The following is a 13,699-nucleotide window of genomic DNA, read 5'->3' on the forward strand; positions in this document are numbered from 1 at the left end:
GAACATCCCTTATTGATTATCCCAATGCAGCGTACCATATAAGAGGTCATGCATGTTATCATAAACGTCCCTCTTCAGTAACCAGTTCCTATTCAGTGGATTCACCATCATCATCATGTCTTCCACCACCACCACCACTACACACACTATCTCTCTCGGGAGCTCTGGGGATAAGAATGCACAGTCCACGCCCGAGGTCAAGCCGGCTAGTGCTGCACCAGCAGGTCTCGGTGCCTGTGGCACAGGAGGTTATCCGGTGCCTGGTATGCCCAAATTCGATGATCTCTACAAGAAGCGGCAGTGGCAGTTGGAGCACATGGCCGGTGCGTTCCGGGTGTTCGCTCGCAAAGGATATACTGAAGGCACCGCCGGCCACATCAGTGTTCGCGATCCCATCGACCCTAATACCTTCTGGATCAACCCGTGAGTCCGCCGAATTTGTATCTCAAGCCATGCTTGTCTAACATTACCCGCAAAGTCTGGGAGTACACTTCGGCATGCTGAAAGCCGAGGACATGGTTCATGTGAACGAGGAAGGCCAGGTCATCGGTGGCAACAAGGTAGCCGTAAACGCTGCTGGCTTCATGATTCACAGTGCGATCCACAAGGCTCGACCAGACATCAATGCGGCCTGCCACGCCCATTCACCCGCCGGAAAGGCGTGGTCGACTTTTGGCCGCCCCGTGGAGATTCTGAACCAGGATAGCTGCACCTTCTACGGTATCCAAACCGTGTATAATTCCTTTGGTGGTGTTGTCCTCGAAGCTGAGGAGGGCCAACGGCTTGCCGAGGCTTTGGGCGAAAAGGGAAGAGTCGCTATTCTACAGAACCACGGACTTTTGACTGCGGGAGGCACTGTGGACGAGGCTGCTTACCTTTTCACGTCCTTGGAGCGAACCTGTGAGGTTCAGCTCATGGTTGAAAGTGCCAAGCTACCAAAGAACATTGTTGGCGACAAGGAAGCCGAATATACTGCCAACGTCAACGCAGACCCAGTAAGTTGATTTTGAGCTCCCCTTGGGGAATCCCTTTCGGGGGGGGGGGGGGGGAAGAAATTGGCTGACTCTGAAAAAGGAAACTCTCTACTATGAATTCCAAACGGACTTGAACTATGAGATCTGGAAGTCGAATGGAGAGCTCAGCCAGGGCCTGTAAAGGAGCCGCTCTTCTGTTCCCTTGAGGAATCCCCCGGCTGGTAGTAACGCTTGATAACAGACCGGGGGTATGAGTGGAAATAGATAGGCCTCCCTCGATGAACCAATTCTTGGTGAAAATCAGAACGTATCTGGAAGCTTTACAAGGATATGATTAGAAAGGCCAATAAATTCCGGGGGCAGTGCTAAGCTGCCGTGACTGCGGCTTTCTGCTCTAGATTTCTCTGAAGCCTTTTAATTAACTAGTATATAAGAATCTATCCAACCAGTAGTACAGATTGCCAGCTTATCAGGTATCTTTGTTCTCTATAATTAGAATCACAACACGACCACAACATCCCCGGATTATCCTTATTCTGACAAGGCAAGTCACTCCATATCCTCGTCAGATAACGGGGAGACTTGCCTTCTTGTTTATCGCCGGCTGCAGGGGAAATTTGGGGTAACTGATTTGTACGCAGGGTTGGGGTCTGCCGCCAAAGCCAAATATAACTGCGGAGAGCTCATTCTCACAACTTGAAACTATTCTTCAACCTGATCCTAAAATCCTTCATTCAGTCCCTCTCCAGACCTTTCGGCACTCACCATGGCAAACCGTGCGGAGCGATTGGACCCGTCAGTCCTCACAATCCAGGACTTAGCAAAAGCCGCCGAAGCCAGGATCCCCGCAATTGTTCGAGGTAATGCATCCATTTCCAGACTGGAGACCATCGAGTTGCTCATCTGATCTATCTCGTTGCAGATTACTTCAATGAGGGAGCCGGCGACCTTGTCACGTACGGATCATGGTATACCACACGACCGGACACCATGTTGAGGCTGACTTGGCTTTCCATTCAGGTTAAAAGACAACTCTGCAGCGTTCGATCGGTACAAACTCCGTCCTCGTGTCCTCCGCGACGTGGACAATGTCGACACATCCACGACGATCTTTGGAACCAGCGTCGCGTTTCCACTCGGCTTTGCCCCGGCGGCAGCACACAGGATGGCACACCCGGAGGGCGAGATGGCAACATCGAGAGCTGCGGCCAAACAAAATATCCCCATGTGCCTATCATCCTGGGCGACCACGAGTCTGGAGGATGTCATTTCACAGGCCGGTCAGAATCCATACGCCATGCAGATTACCTTTCTGAGAGACAATTCCATTACCAAGGGCATCATTGCCCGCGCGGAGAGTGAGTATTTCTTATTTCAACGAGTTCAATAACTAAATATATGTTTTTTTTTTTTTTTTTTTAGAGGCCGGTTACAAGGCAATTTTCGTCTCTGTCGACCTTCCCATTCTCGGCAATCGTCTGAACGAGAGCCGCAACAACTTCAAATTCCCGCCAGAGATGAAGTTTCCCAACCTTGCCGAAGATGAGACCGAAGCTGGGCTGAAAAACACATACCAACGGGGCTACGGTATGTCATTGACGAACGAACTGATGGCTATGCAAGCCACTGACAGAGGGGGAATATAGATCCAACGATCACATGGGAGAAGACAATTCCATGGCTACGACAAAACACGAAGATGGAAATCTGGTTGAAAGGAGGTATGTACGTTCCCTTTCCTGCTTCATTCTCTTTCATTCGCTGACTTCTTCTTCTTCTTCTTCTTTTTTTTTTTTAACCAGTATACACCGCCGCCGACGTCCAACTAGCCATCGACTACAAACTGGACGGCGTGATCATCTCAAACCACGGAGGTCGCCAGCTCGACGGCGTGCCCGCAACCCTGGATGCGCTAAGAGAATGCGGACCAGTTGCACGGGGCAAGATCCCCCTTGCAATCGACGGCGGAATCCGCCGGGGCGCAGACCTGTTCAAAGCCATTGCCCTCGGCGCATCTATGTGTTTCGTGGGTCGGATTCCCATCTGGGGACTTGCTGTACGTGTTCCTTCCTATCTTGAACAAAAAGAAGGGAAACAGTCGTCACACTAACACAAAACGATTTGCTCCCGCATAAAGTACAATGGCGAAGCCGGCGTTGAATTAGCCGTCAAAATCTTGCTAGATGAGTTCCAACGCACCATGATGCTCACTGGGTAAGCCAGCCGGCCAGCCAGCCAGCCAGCCAGCCTTCAATACTTCATATGGAAACATGCTAACCGGGCTCGATTCCACAGCTGCAAGACGATCAAAGATATCAACGAAGGCCATCTGGCGGTTCTTGAAGCGAACGGGGTCCTTGCCAAACTATAATTAATTCCAGGGAGGAATGGAGTAGATTGAACATAGTACTCGTATATATGATATATGGTTCAAGAAATTTGGTGTTTGCATCTGGGATCCTTCTCTTCTTCTTATCGTAAAGATTTAATTAATAATGTTGGACATTTTACCTCAACCAACGCCACCTCAACAATATGCCGGCTCATACTATATACACAAGAGAGAGAAGGAAAAGACTTTTACATAACAAGATGTTGTCCGCGGGTGCATTAGATTATGCAAGGCAAATGATACCGCTCAGAAGGTGCCTTGTGTGTATGATTTATACAACCCTGTCGGGAATCGGCGGCTCTTGCGGTACCTCTTCTACCTCGGGTCCTTTGACCGCGCCTCCGTCGACAATCATCATTTCATCGATTCTGGCCTCTGTTGCGCCATATTCAAGGCGCTTGTATGTCACTACGCGTCCGGGGTTCATGTCAAATTCGAAGAACCGCACGCGCCGGATGTAACCGCCATACCCTGCATATCCGCCAAAACCCGCTCCTCCGCCGTAGCACATCCAGAGCGATGGCTTCTCATCTTGGTCTTTACCGAGCATGCAATAGTCGTTGACGTGGTCACTGAGAAGGTTAGCGAAAAGGAGAAAAGTCTAGTCTGCCGGAAATGGGAGTTTGACTCACTGTCCACAGCTAACGAAAAGAATGCCCTCTTCTTCAAGGGCGTCTTTGAACCCCGAGTTAAATCCGGGGGCAGTCGAAGCCTCGGACCAGTTTCCTCGGTAGTAGTTATCGAGATGAGCGAATTCGGGAAGGGGAATGTGAATAAAAGCCAGATTCATGTGCATGTACGTGTATTCGTGGTGTTTGGCTTTCAGCCCCTGGGCGGTATTCTTGAACCACCGAATCTGGTTAGGTTTAATCCAATCGTATCCTCGAAACTGTCTTTCGTCGGGGGAGTAGGAGTGTGTATCAAGGAGGTAAAGCGATAGTGCGGAATGATCTGTCTTTCCACGGCCGAGAACTTCCACGATATAGTTGCCAACTCCGTCCACATCTTCGGGGCCAGCCGATGATAGTGAGTACGGCAGATCTTCCAAAATAGTCATCTGCTGAGTACGATCCAGGTCGCCCTCGTCATCGTGATTCCCGAAAATCGCGGCATACGGAATCTTGCGGTCGATGAGTAATTTGACAGACTTGAAAAGCGCACTCTGCGCATCCTTGGCTGTATCGCCATTCACCTGGTCGCCACTCAGAACAACCATGTCCGGCTGCTCTTCATCTAGGAGCCGCTCCACAAACTCCAGCGTCCGTGGGTCCGCGTCACACCCTTGCCCGGGGACCAGCTCAGGCGGGACGGGTTCTCGACAGACACCAAGACCAGTGCTCAGATGCAAATCTGCCAACTGCATGATCTTGAACCGACCATTTTCGTTGATCCTGGGCACAGGTTTCCTGGTCTTCGGTGGATCTCCTCTCCGGACAGTGATCCGAGCCTCCAAGAGCTCTGTCCGACTATCCAGAAGCAGTGGGGTATCCTTCACCTCCCAACCGAGGCGCGGGTCAACGGCATCGGCACCGAATAAGACGTCAATGGAGGTTATGGCGTTGCCAGAGTCACTCACGTGTCGCTTTGCAGATCGCTTCAACCAGATTCCACCGGGGCGCTGCTCCCAACCTTCCTTATCCTGGCTGGGATCGTCGTGGAACTCTGGGGCAAGTCGGCTAATTTTGAGGTCAACGACAACCTTATCCGTTAGGAGCAGCTCCTCCTCCTTCTTCCGCTGGAATCGAACAAACGCAGCCGAAGTCCACCCCGTCCGCAGATACAGATCCTTTTCGACTTGAAACCATGTTGGCGATGTAGATTTGCAGCTTGAAAAGACATTGATAGTTGAGCAGGTCACCACGGTGACATCGGTGACGACAAAGCCGGTGTAATGAGAAGGGAGATGGCCGTGAATCGACGCTGGGAGGACACGGAACCTATTGTCTAAAGTGACGATGAGAAGTAGTACAAAAGAAGCGAATATCGCGAGCTGGATGCCCGCTCGAACCTGTAGAGCAAGAAGAAGGAAAGGGTCAGCAAAGTGGACCTTACGCCGCAACGCCACGACCAGGGAAAGCTGCGCAGGAAGACTCACGAGTCGGCGTGTCATGATACACAATGGCACCCCTGGGTAGTTCTGACCAAGTATAGTGCAGGCGAGCGCTGGAGCATGATGGAAAAGTCCAGGCCACGCAGCAAGTTCAGGGGCTCGTAGCAGAAACGAAGACCTACAGGCAGGCCATCTCAAGGGGGTGGGAACTTTGGGAAAAGGATAACTAAGATGAGGCGCAACTCAATGTCATTGGACCAGCAGAATCCAATCCGGAAGGCGGTCGCATGTCGTGGCACCCTTCTTCCTATATTTATAATTTTATAATACTCTAACTACGACAAAGAAGTGGATTGACGAGATATTATTATTGGTATGGTTTTGGAACAGATGAAACTAACCTTTCTAGCGTCATAACTATATGTAGGCCCTACCATCCTTATAACGATCTACACTAACCCCCTCCCCTTCCCCCCCCCCCTTAGTTCTGCTTCTTCACCACCAGGTTCCCGCTAAGGATATCCTTGGTGGTAGTGAGAATCGACGACCAGTCGTCAAAAACGGTAAACGGCATTCCTTGACGCTCGCAGTAGGTGACAAGATCTACCTCGTAAGTTAATGGCTACCCACGGCAGACAAGGAGGGAAAACCAAACTTACCTTTGCCGGTTTTGGCGAACAAGAGATCCGTCTCCGAAGCGGCGGACAAGTCAGAGACCCCATCTCCTGCGTAAAGCAAAGTTGGGCGCTGGTCAAGCGGCAGCGCAGAGTATGGCTTAATCTCAAGGGACTTGTCATGGCCAAAGTGGCTGCGGTTTTGATGTCAGGGTCCCCGGAGGTAAAACTACTCGGAATCGTTCTTTCTTACCTGTCATCGTGGTACTTGATTTGCCATCCACCAGGTGAGTTGATGTCCTGGCCATCGCGGCTCTCGACCTCATTGGCGACGATGGTAAGGTGATCATCGAGCGGGTGGCCCAGGAGGGTCTCCAGAAGGGTCTTGATGACTGGAACCATGCCAGAAGAAAGAACCACGATCGGGACGTTGTTGTCCTTGGCCCAGTAATAAAATTGGGCAAAATAAGGGTCCAGACGCATGTTCTTTCGCAGCTGGTCGAGGCATTCATTGAATGGAGTCTTGATACTGTCTAGCATGTCGCGGAAGGAATCACTGGAAGCATTGATTATTACTATTCTCAGTCTCTCTATCTCGCATACGCGCACGAATCATACCGGAAACTGATTTTGTTTTCTAGGACGTCAATGTTTCCCTGACGGCGCTTTGTGTATCCATATCCGAGATTATCGGTCTTGTAGACAAGACAATTGAATCAGTATCATGGCAGAAGGGAGGGGGGGGTAGAAAAGATGGGAGAGGATACCATAAAGTCATTACCTGCGGTTAACAGTCAGCAGTGGGGAAGTAGACAATTCCGTCGAACTGAATAGGTATACTCACTATCCTCCAGAGTAATAGTCCCATCAAAATCAGTGAAGAAAATGATCTGGGGGTTTGTCTTCAGGTATGAAAGGGAGGTGGAAGACATGGCGAACACGACAGAGGAGGAGGAGGGGTCTGGAGATGGAGGCGGGTTAGAGTCAGTTTGACTAGTAGGCCCTGGATAAAGTGCTATAGACCTACTTCAACGAAGGAAAGTGATGGTGTAGGAAAGAGAGAAGAACAAGTATCAAGTGGCATCTGTCCTGGCATTAGAGGATGGATCATTGCGGGGATCTCCATACATAAATCTCCATATTAAACTGAACTAATCTGGATTTCGGTGGAGCTTTTGGTCTTTTTTTTTTTCATCCCGCAGGATCGCGTCTTCTCCAGCATTTTGGGCCGAAATTTAAACGATACTGACATTTTCTTTCTCCTCTCAATTATTGACTAAATGAATGGCTCGTCTGGTGAAGTCTTTGCGTCAGTTTCTGGGACTGGATTCCTCGATCCTGCCAGTCTCGCGTTTTGCCCGCTCAATTGATACCGACTTTTCCTACTTTCGGGGTACTGTCTCTACTCCAGCTTCTAATACTATAACTAACAGAAGTCTTTGCTACTATTAGAGGGTGATCGAGTCATCGTCCATGGAAAAACCCCGCAGTTAACGAAGCCTCTTCGAAAAGGACAGAAGTCGGACGTCCGCCGGGGACAGTTGGAGCATGACCAGATTATCGGCCGTCGAGTTCGAGATCTGGTCCAGGCGCGCAAAGGTATAACCCTCTTGGTAAAGCAGTGAAGACATAAGAGAAAAAAAAACCGCGACTGAGGCTTCAGTTTCTCAAACAGGCCCTGAGTATAGACTCACACTCCCAACCCTCGAAGAGTATGTCGCCCTGACACCGCGCCTCGTCACTCCGGTATTGCCCTCTTCCCGCGCAGTCCCTCCGACCCCCCTCGAAACTGAGATCCGATTTCGTTAACGAGGTCCCCTAGATATACGCGGCAGATGCAAATTTAATTGTTTCTCTCCTGGACATTCACGTCGCACCCCCCGCCGACGGAGATGATGGTCGTCCACCGCTAGAAATTCTCGAATCCGGCACAGGTCATGGATCCCTCACCCTCCAGCTCGCGCGCGCAATTCAGGCCGCCAATTCCCTCCCACCGCTTCTTCCAGAAGAGTCTCAGATTCAATATCTTCAAGGACGTCCCGGACGGCCGGGAGACGACCAACCCCAAACGAACGGACAAGGGGCGGAAGGCGACAAACCCGTGGACCAGACTCAGGAACAATGGGATACATGGCGTGCTCAGCGCAAAGCCATTATCCATACCGTCGATGTCTCCCCGAAGTTCTCCGCACACGCAGAGACAATCGTGCGCGAATTCCGCCGCGGCATCTACGCCGGCAATGTTGACTTTTACGTCGGCCACGTCGAGAACTGGATCATGGAGCAAGTCCGTCGTCGCCAGCAGCAAACGCGGTCCAGCAACCTCCTCCCGTCTTTCAGAAAATCCGATACTTCCCCGGAGCCATTCCTCACTCATGCGATCCTCGACATGCCCTCCTCCCACCTGCGTATCCCGCACGTTGCACGTATTCTCAAACGAGACGGAATTCTCGCAGTCTTCATGCCCAGCGTGACCCAGATTGGCGAATGCGTGGACCTCATCCGTCAACAGAAATTGCCTTTCATCCTTGAGAAGGCGGTCGAGCTTGGCCCGGGCATCAGCAACGGCCGGCTCTGGGACATTCGATTCGCGGTGAAAAAGTCCCGCGCGGACCCGTCTTCTTGGACTGAATCCTCCTCTGAGCCCGCAGGTGAAGAACCTGTGGAGGAAGAAACTGCAGAAGCGCAAGCAGTTGAAGAAACTCCGGCTAAAGACCCCGAAACTGCCCTGGTGTGTAGACCAAAGGTTGGCTCCCGTATTGTCGGTGGAGGATTTGTGGGTATATTCAGAAGGATAGAGGATTTCCAGGCGCAGTAGATACGATTCTGTCAAGTTGGGTTACCTTTTGGTCCTTTTTGATCCATATACTACCCGTTGTGTATTATAGATTTTGTGATTACTATAGTAGTACCTTTGTACTAGGTACTATCTTGTACGATACCCGGAGATCATCATACATTGATAAAAATTTATTTAAAAATATATATACGTGTATGTATATATATACATTTGATAACAAGGCAACTTTTGGGAAGTTTAGAGGTAGAGATTGGGATCGAGTATATTTATAAATATATATATTAAGTTCCACACAAACACAAACGACTATTTCTTTGCAGAACCCATATCTTCAACGGCATCCTCTCGATCCCAACTCTCTACTTCTAACTTCCTAACCGCCGCCTCGATATCAAGAATCCGCTGGCGCCAGATTTTCTTAGCTTCTTCCTGGAGCTGCCACGTTCTCTGGAATTGCTCCATGAGAAACGGCGGGATCGCCGCCTTCTTCCCTAGCCTATAATCGTACGTCACTAGGTCCTCATGGCACCGTGCTGCGGGCCGCTGACGCGCTTCGGACAGTATCGTGGCCTGGAGGTGAAACGCGTATTGAGAAAACTGGGGGGATGCAGGGTCGTGAACTAGTTTGTGATACACTGTGACCTTGTCTGGGTATTGCATGGGCTGCGAGTGAAGTTAGGCAAGACGATATCTGATAATGTCAAAGAAGAAGAAGATAAAACATGTACAGAACATACAAATTTGTAGTCGACTTTAATGCTGCGAAGGATGATCCCGAGTCCCCTGGAACTGACAAGGTTCATCCATTCCTCCTTATGCGAGGGATCGATGTGGACGGCGAAGTTTCGGGTGAAATATACTCGTGCGGTTTCGGCGTATCTAACGTATGTCACGTTGTTGACATGTCCTGGAGAGGGTCCAATTGATTAGTTAGAGCCAATGATTAACTATAGAGAGCCAATAAGGTCGGATTGGAATCTGATTCTATAGTCCACGGAGAACGAATCGAAAGGGAAGGAAGTCATATTATAGGTACCCTTGTCCACGGATCAGCTAACATGCACACACACACACAGACACACACATATACACATATAGGTGTAAGGATAGCTCACCATGCTGTCCTGTTGGCAATGAGACCAATTGTCATGTATTAGCTAGGATTCTCCGTACCAAAGCCCAAATCATACCATTTCACCCCACGCGACACGCTGCCGGAACAATCCTCTTCGCGTCTCCTCTGTCAAATACCCTTCACTGCCCGCAATCAGCTCCCGCCAATCCCGGGCTATTTGCTGCAGGATCTCGCCGGCTTCCTGAATCTGATCAGGTTTCAATCCAAACATCATACACCTCCCTACTCTCCGCTTTGTCATTGTAAGCCATCGAGGGTCAATATCGGGAGGTTTCGGCGCAACCGTCTTCGAATCGGAGGCAGGAGGAGATGAGGCCGAGAACGGACGGATCTGAGCGATTGAGAACTGAAAGACGAGGCGCTGGCCTCGGAGGAGTTGATTCCGTATCATGACGAAGTGAGAATCGGTGCTGGGGCTGTCGTACGAAGCATTTGTCAGTTGAATTATGGAGCAGGAGCCGGAGCAGGTTACGGAGTACTCCGTACCTGGAGTAGTATCTTCGGCAGTTCGGTAACAGCTTCTTGAATACTCATCCCACGCCAAGTCCCATTCCCAGAGTATCAACATCCCAGCCTCGTTCATCTTCCTGCCCCCCCGCTCTCAATTATCTCTTCAGACTCTTCTTCATCTCTCTATATTTAGCCCCTCCCCGGCTTGCACAACAAATAGTTAGGGAACAAAACAATGCCCAACCCGGAACTTCGCCGACAGGTTATCAATATTTACAAAGGTGCACCCCCCCAAAATGAGGCCCAACCCCCACTTGAGGTCATTTCACTTCCCTCTCACGTCGCTGCTAACATCTCTGCTTGCTTGCTTGCTTGCACCACAGAGCTCCTTAATATCGGTCGCGAATACCCCTTGGGTTATGAATACTTTCGAACGAGACTTCACCGCGCCTTTGCTAGTCAAGCACATGTCGAAGATGAGGAGCAAATCAGAAACGGTATAGCAAGGGCGGAGTTTGTGAAAAAGGGTCAGTTCTTCCTTCACTCTTATCTACCTAGAGCTGGGCTCTTCTGGGTCCAGTAGCGCATGGGATGGCTAATCCGATTGTCTATTCTCACAGAAATCGAAGCCCTGTAAGTTCATGGTCGAGCCTCCTCCTCCTCTTCCTCCTCTTCGCGGCATTATCAAGCCAACGGCTCATCCTTTATCTTGTGAGCATTGTGGTGCTGTTGATATACCTTACCTATCTGCTACGAGCGGATAACAGGGTCCAAGCAATTCCAAGTCAAAATGCATACCGGCTCGAACTGTACTCAAACTGTGTCTTTTGTCATTCATATCATATCATCATAAAATCTGGATGTCGTACACCCAGGTTCAGACAAGTTGTTCTAACAAAAAGAAACCAGGTACTATCTCAAACGATACCGCACCTTGAAACAGCGCTATGGAAATAGATGAAATGCCAGACACAAAAGGAGTAGTGGCCAAGAAAAGAAAAGTTTCATGGGAATATACATCTGGAAAGAAATAATAATATAAACGAAATCGAGTCCGGGGTATCACCAATATGACGTGAGCAATGGTCGCAGCCTTTTTTTTTTGTCGTTTCCTCCTTTTATCATTGTTTACCAAAAAAAACACCATATACTCCGTTAAGACTCCAAATCTTGATTGTCCATCGGGGGCTTCATTTCTTTTGTCCCCACCAAGCACTTACTTCCAAACACTCTCCGTTGGCGAGGCCGCCCTTCTGGAGCAAATCACTGATCATGGCTGTCCACCACCGGTCCCATTCGTCTCTGCTCTTACCGCTGGCCTCCATGAGCATGGGTTCCATGCCCTCGATCATTTGAATGACCGTCAAAAGGGCCGTACGGCGAATGGAGAGTTGGTCGGAGGTCAATTGCCTTCGCGGACCATTACAGCCGTCTTTGTTATGTCCTTCGCGCTCCCATCGCAACTCGCCTAGAGGGATTGCGATTCGGCGGCTTTCCACTTTGTCTAATACATCAACCTCCGCGTTGAAGGAGAGGCCTGTGGTGGCGCATGGCAGTGCCGTGAGTTTGCGGCGGTCAAACGCCTTCTCTACCCAAGAGTTATAGTCCTGAAAGAATTTATTTTGGGCATTCGTGAAAGGGGTCGCAGCCGAAAAAGTGTATGTTGCTGTCGCATCTGCGATCTCCTGCTCCTTTGATGCCAAGTTGGGAGCAGGCGCGGGGTTTGGAAGCAAGGACCTGAACACCGAGTCGGAGTCCCAAACTTCGAGGACCCCTCCAGACTTGAGCACCCGCAGCGGCTCAGCCAGGCCTTGCGCCTGATGGGCTGGACTGCCGGGGCACATCCCAGCATCTTTGATAAAAACAAAATCGAAATACTCATCAGGGAACGGCAGGCGGGGGCGGCGGAGGTCGTGTCGTTTGAACTGCCAATTTACGCCTTTCTTGCGCAAGTCCGGCGCGACGGAGACGAGGTCGATGCCGTGGAAGGCAATATTGCGCTGGCCGCGACGGGCAAAATAATCGTGGCACATGCCCGACCAGAGGGCTGAGCCGCATGCAATCTCCAGGACCCGCAGGGGCGGTCGGTCCGCTAGATACGGGTTGCAGAAGGGGGCCCCGAACACGCGGATCAGCATGAGCGAGCGCAGGGTCTGGCGATGGATCTCGGGAAGATCGCATGGTAAAGGGTAGGTATTTTCGGGGTCTCGGAGATAGATACGGTCCCCCTGACGGACCAGGGGGAAGTTGGTGTAGTCATTGAGGGAAGAGAGCGAGGAGGAGGAGGTGGCTGCCCAAGCTGGGCCGGTTGAACTGATCGTGGAATGCAGGTCGGAACCGGAGGCCGCCGCGGCGGTAGTGAAGGCAGCGGTGCCCACCGACATCATATCCATGCCCGAAATCAGAAGGTCGTTGTCGTTGTCGTGTCTTCGTTCCCAAAGTGATTCAGCCAGGAATCGATTTACATTCTCGAAGTCAAGGTTGGACTCTTTTTTGTGTTCACAAGCAAGGGAGAGAGGTGGCCGAGGGGGACATTGTACACTGTAGATGAAACACGGACGAAGACTCAGATCATATGAGGCAACAATTCCTCTGCACAGGGAAGCAGACGGAAAGGAGTAATCAAAGTAAGAAGAGTAATAATAATATGGAGTGAGGGAAAGAAAATCCTGCGCCCGAGAGCTGTGGCGGGGGGGGGGGGAGGGCGAAGGTTAGTCTAGACAAAAAGCCAGAACACGCACTGATCCTATTGAGCTTTTTCAAGGTGAAAGAGAGAAGGGGAGGAGGGGCTGATGTTATGAAATACCGAGGAGAGTCCAGACTCTTTTATCCCCGGCGCCTCCTGAAAATCCAATTCAACCACGAGACTCCGGCTGGGTAAATTCCAAGTTTATATGGTTAATAAATTGGGCTATCCCCATCCCCACTGGATATAGAATTACAGAATAGAATATTCGGATCCAAATGGATTAATCGATCCTGAATTCTTGATTTTCTGGAGGATGAACTAACGTAGGTACGTGAGAGCTAGTGGCGGCCTTGCCGTCGTTCAAGATCCATGAGCATTTATTTCTCCTGAATCCATTGGAAGTGGTTGACATCATGAGAGATGTATATCACGATCAAATCCACGAGTTCGCTCGGCAGTGATCAACCCTAGGGTTTTCTGATATACAGGATCTCGATTCCCCGAGCGCAACGCAACTATGCTGGTTAGGCCGTATTTTCGGTTGCCACCCGACTCCGTCAGCTGAGAGAGCCTAAGTAGTAGACATAGAGTAAAA

The 13,699-nt window shown here is 50.4% G+C and overlaps 8 protein-coding genes across 8 annotated transcripts; 4 read left to right on the forward strand and 4 right to left on the reverse strand.

Annotated features, from left to right (window-relative positions):
* Window positions 1–115: 115 nt before the first annotated feature.
* Window positions 116–1,155, forward strand: P175DRAFT_0495796 (uncharacterized protein; the record flags this gene model as incomplete). The annotated part of the gene is made up of 3 exons (XM_040896093.1): window positions 116–423; window positions 479–995; window positions 1,075–1,155. 3 exons carry the CDS (start codon window positions 116–118, stop codon window positions 1,153–1,155), a joined length of 906 nt encoding a protein of 301 aa, XP_040749804.1.
* Window positions 1,156–1,635: 480 nt separating this feature from the next.
* P175DRAFT_0504336 (alpha-hydroxy acid oxidase) lies at window positions 1,636–3,319 on the forward strand. The gene is made up of 7 exons (XM_040897837.1): window positions 1,636–1,834; window positions 1,897–1,930; window positions 1,995–2,332; window positions 2,397–2,561; window positions 2,621–2,695; window positions 2,777–3,188; window positions 3,270–3,319. The coding sequence occupies exons 1-6, from the start codon at window positions 1,741–1,743 to the stop codon at window positions 3,082–3,084; spliced, it is 1,014 nt and encodes a 337-aa protein (XP_040749805.1). The 5' UTR covers window positions 1,636–1,740; the 3' UTR covers window positions 3,085–3,188; window positions 3,270–3,319.
* A 35-nt stretch (window positions 3,320–3,354) lies between these two features.
* P175DRAFT_0504337 (metallophosphoesterase family protein) lies at window positions 3,355–5,615 on the reverse strand. Its single transcript, XM_040897838.1, has 3 exons — window positions 5,462–5,615; window positions 3,999–5,374; window positions 3,355–3,938 (listed from the first exon to the last, which is right to left on the reverse strand). Exons 1-3 carry the CDS (start codon window positions 5,474–5,476, stop codon window positions 3,638–3,640), a joined length of 1,692 nt encoding a protein of 563 aa, XP_040749806.1. The 5' UTR covers window positions 5,477–5,615; the 3' UTR covers window positions 3,355–3,637.
* Window positions 5,616–6,137: 522 nt separating this feature from the next.
* On the reverse strand, window positions 6,138–7,121 carry P175DRAFT_0504339 (putative Phosphoserine phosphatase). Its single transcript, XM_040897839.1, has 4 exons — window positions 6,875–7,121; window positions 6,798–6,811; window positions 6,649–6,725; window positions 6,138–6,586 (listed from the first exon to the last, which is right to left on the reverse strand). Exons 1-4 carry the CDS (start codon window positions 6,960–6,962, stop codon window positions 6,280–6,282), a joined length of 486 nt encoding a protein of 161 aa, XP_040749807.1. The 5' UTR covers window positions 6,963–7,121; the 3' UTR covers window positions 6,138–6,279.
* A 116-nt stretch (window positions 7,122–7,237) lies between these two features.
* Window positions 7,238–9,006, forward strand: P175DRAFT_0526162 (tRNA (adenine-N(1)-)-methyltransferase). Its single transcript, XM_040899451.1, has 4 exons — window positions 7,238–7,423; window positions 7,483–7,629; window positions 7,706–7,776; window positions 7,853–9,006. The coding sequence occupies exons 1-4, from the start codon at window positions 7,315–7,317 to the stop codon at window positions 8,846–8,848; spliced, it is 1,323 nt and encodes a 440-aa protein (XP_040749808.1). The 5' UTR covers window positions 7,238–7,314; the 3' UTR covers window positions 8,849–9,006.
* Window positions 9,007–9,136: 130 nt separating this feature from the next.
* P175DRAFT_0444161 (thioesterase family protein) lies at window positions 9,137–10,356 on the reverse strand (the record flags this gene model as incomplete). Its single annotated transcript, XM_040894218.1, has 4 exons — window positions 9,137–9,493; window positions 9,568–9,737; window positions 9,946–9,949; window positions 10,021–10,356. The coding sequence occupies 4 exons, from the start codon at window positions 10,354–10,356 to the stop codon at window positions 9,137–9,139; spliced, it is 867 nt and encodes a 288-aa protein (XP_040749809.1).
* A 294-nt stretch (window positions 10,357–10,650) lies between these two features.
* On the forward strand, window positions 10,651–11,376 carry P175DRAFT_0511837 (electron transfer flavoprotein regulatory factor 1; the record flags this gene model as incomplete). Its single annotated transcript, XM_040898621.1, has 3 exons — window positions 10,651–10,696; window positions 10,799–10,942; window positions 11,318–11,376. The coding sequence occupies 3 exons, from the start codon at window positions 10,651–10,653 to the stop codon at window positions 11,374–11,376; spliced, it is 249 nt and encodes an 82-aa protein (XP_040749810.1).
* P175DRAFT_0504342 (class I SAM-dependent methyltransferase) lies at window positions 11,325–13,041 on the reverse strand. The gene has a single exon (XM_040897840.1). The coding sequence runs from the start codon at window positions 12,806–12,808 to the stop codon at window positions 11,606–11,608; it is 1,203 nt and encodes a 400-aa protein (XP_040749811.1). The 5' UTR covers window positions 12,809–13,041; the 3' UTR covers window positions 11,325–11,605.
* Between the last annotated feature and the right edge of the window lie 658 nt (window positions 13,042–13,699).

Source organism: Aspergillus ochraceoroseus, assembly GCF_002846915.1.
Source record: "Aspergillus ochraceoroseus IBT 24754 chromosome Unknown P175scaffold_8, whole genome shotgun sequence".
In the NCBI taxonomy this organism is placed as follows: Eukaryota; Fungi; Ascomycota; class Eurotiomycetes; order Eurotiales; family Aspergillaceae; genus Aspergillus; species Aspergillus ochraceoroseus.

Excerpts from the sequence above, each read along its gene's own strand:
- P175DRAFT_0504336 (XM_040897837.1), top strand. The coding sequence starts at position 1,741 with ATGGCAAACCGTGCGGAGCGATTGGACCCGTCAGTCCTCACAATCCAG. Across the intron at positions 2,333-2,396 it reads CATCATTGCCCGCGCGGAGA|AGGCCGGTTACAAGGCAATT; the intron begins GTGAGTATTTCT and ends TTTTTTTTTTAG. Across the intron at positions 2,562-2,620 it reads CACATACCAACGGGGCTACG|ATCCAACGATCACATGGGAG; the intron begins GTATGTCATTGA and ends GGGGGAATATAG.
- P175DRAFT_0504337 (XM_040897838.1), bottom strand. Across the intron at positions 3,939-3,998 it reads CTTTTCGTTAGCTGTGGACA|TGACCACGTCAACGACTATT; the intron begins GTGAGTCAAACT and ends TAACCTTCTCAG.
- P175DRAFT_0504339 (XM_040897839.1), bottom strand. The coding sequence starts at position 6,962 with ATGTCTTCCACCTCCCTTTCATACCTGAAGACAAACCCCCAGATCATT. Across the intron at positions 6,587-6,648 it reads GAAAACAAAATCAGTTTCCG|TGATTCCTTCCGCGACATGC; the intron begins GTATGATTCGTG and ends CAATGCTTCCAG.
- P175DRAFT_0526162 (XM_040899451.1), top strand. The coding sequence starts at position 7,315 with ATGGCTCGTCTGGTGAAGTCTTTGCGTCAGTTTCTGGGACTGGATTCC. Across the intron at positions 7,424-7,482 it reads CGACTTTTCCTACTTTCGGG|AGGGTGATCGAGTCATCGTC; the intron begins GTACTGTCTCTA and ends TGCTACTATTAG. Across the intron at positions 7,777-7,852 it reads CACCGCGCCTCGTCACTCCG|ATATACGCGGCAGATGCAAA; the intron begins GTATTGCCCTCT and ends GAGGTCCCCTAG.
- P175DRAFT_0504342 (XM_040897840.1), bottom strand. The coding sequence starts at position 12,808 with ATGGATATGATGTCGGTGGGCACCGCTGCCTTCACTACCGCCGCGGCG.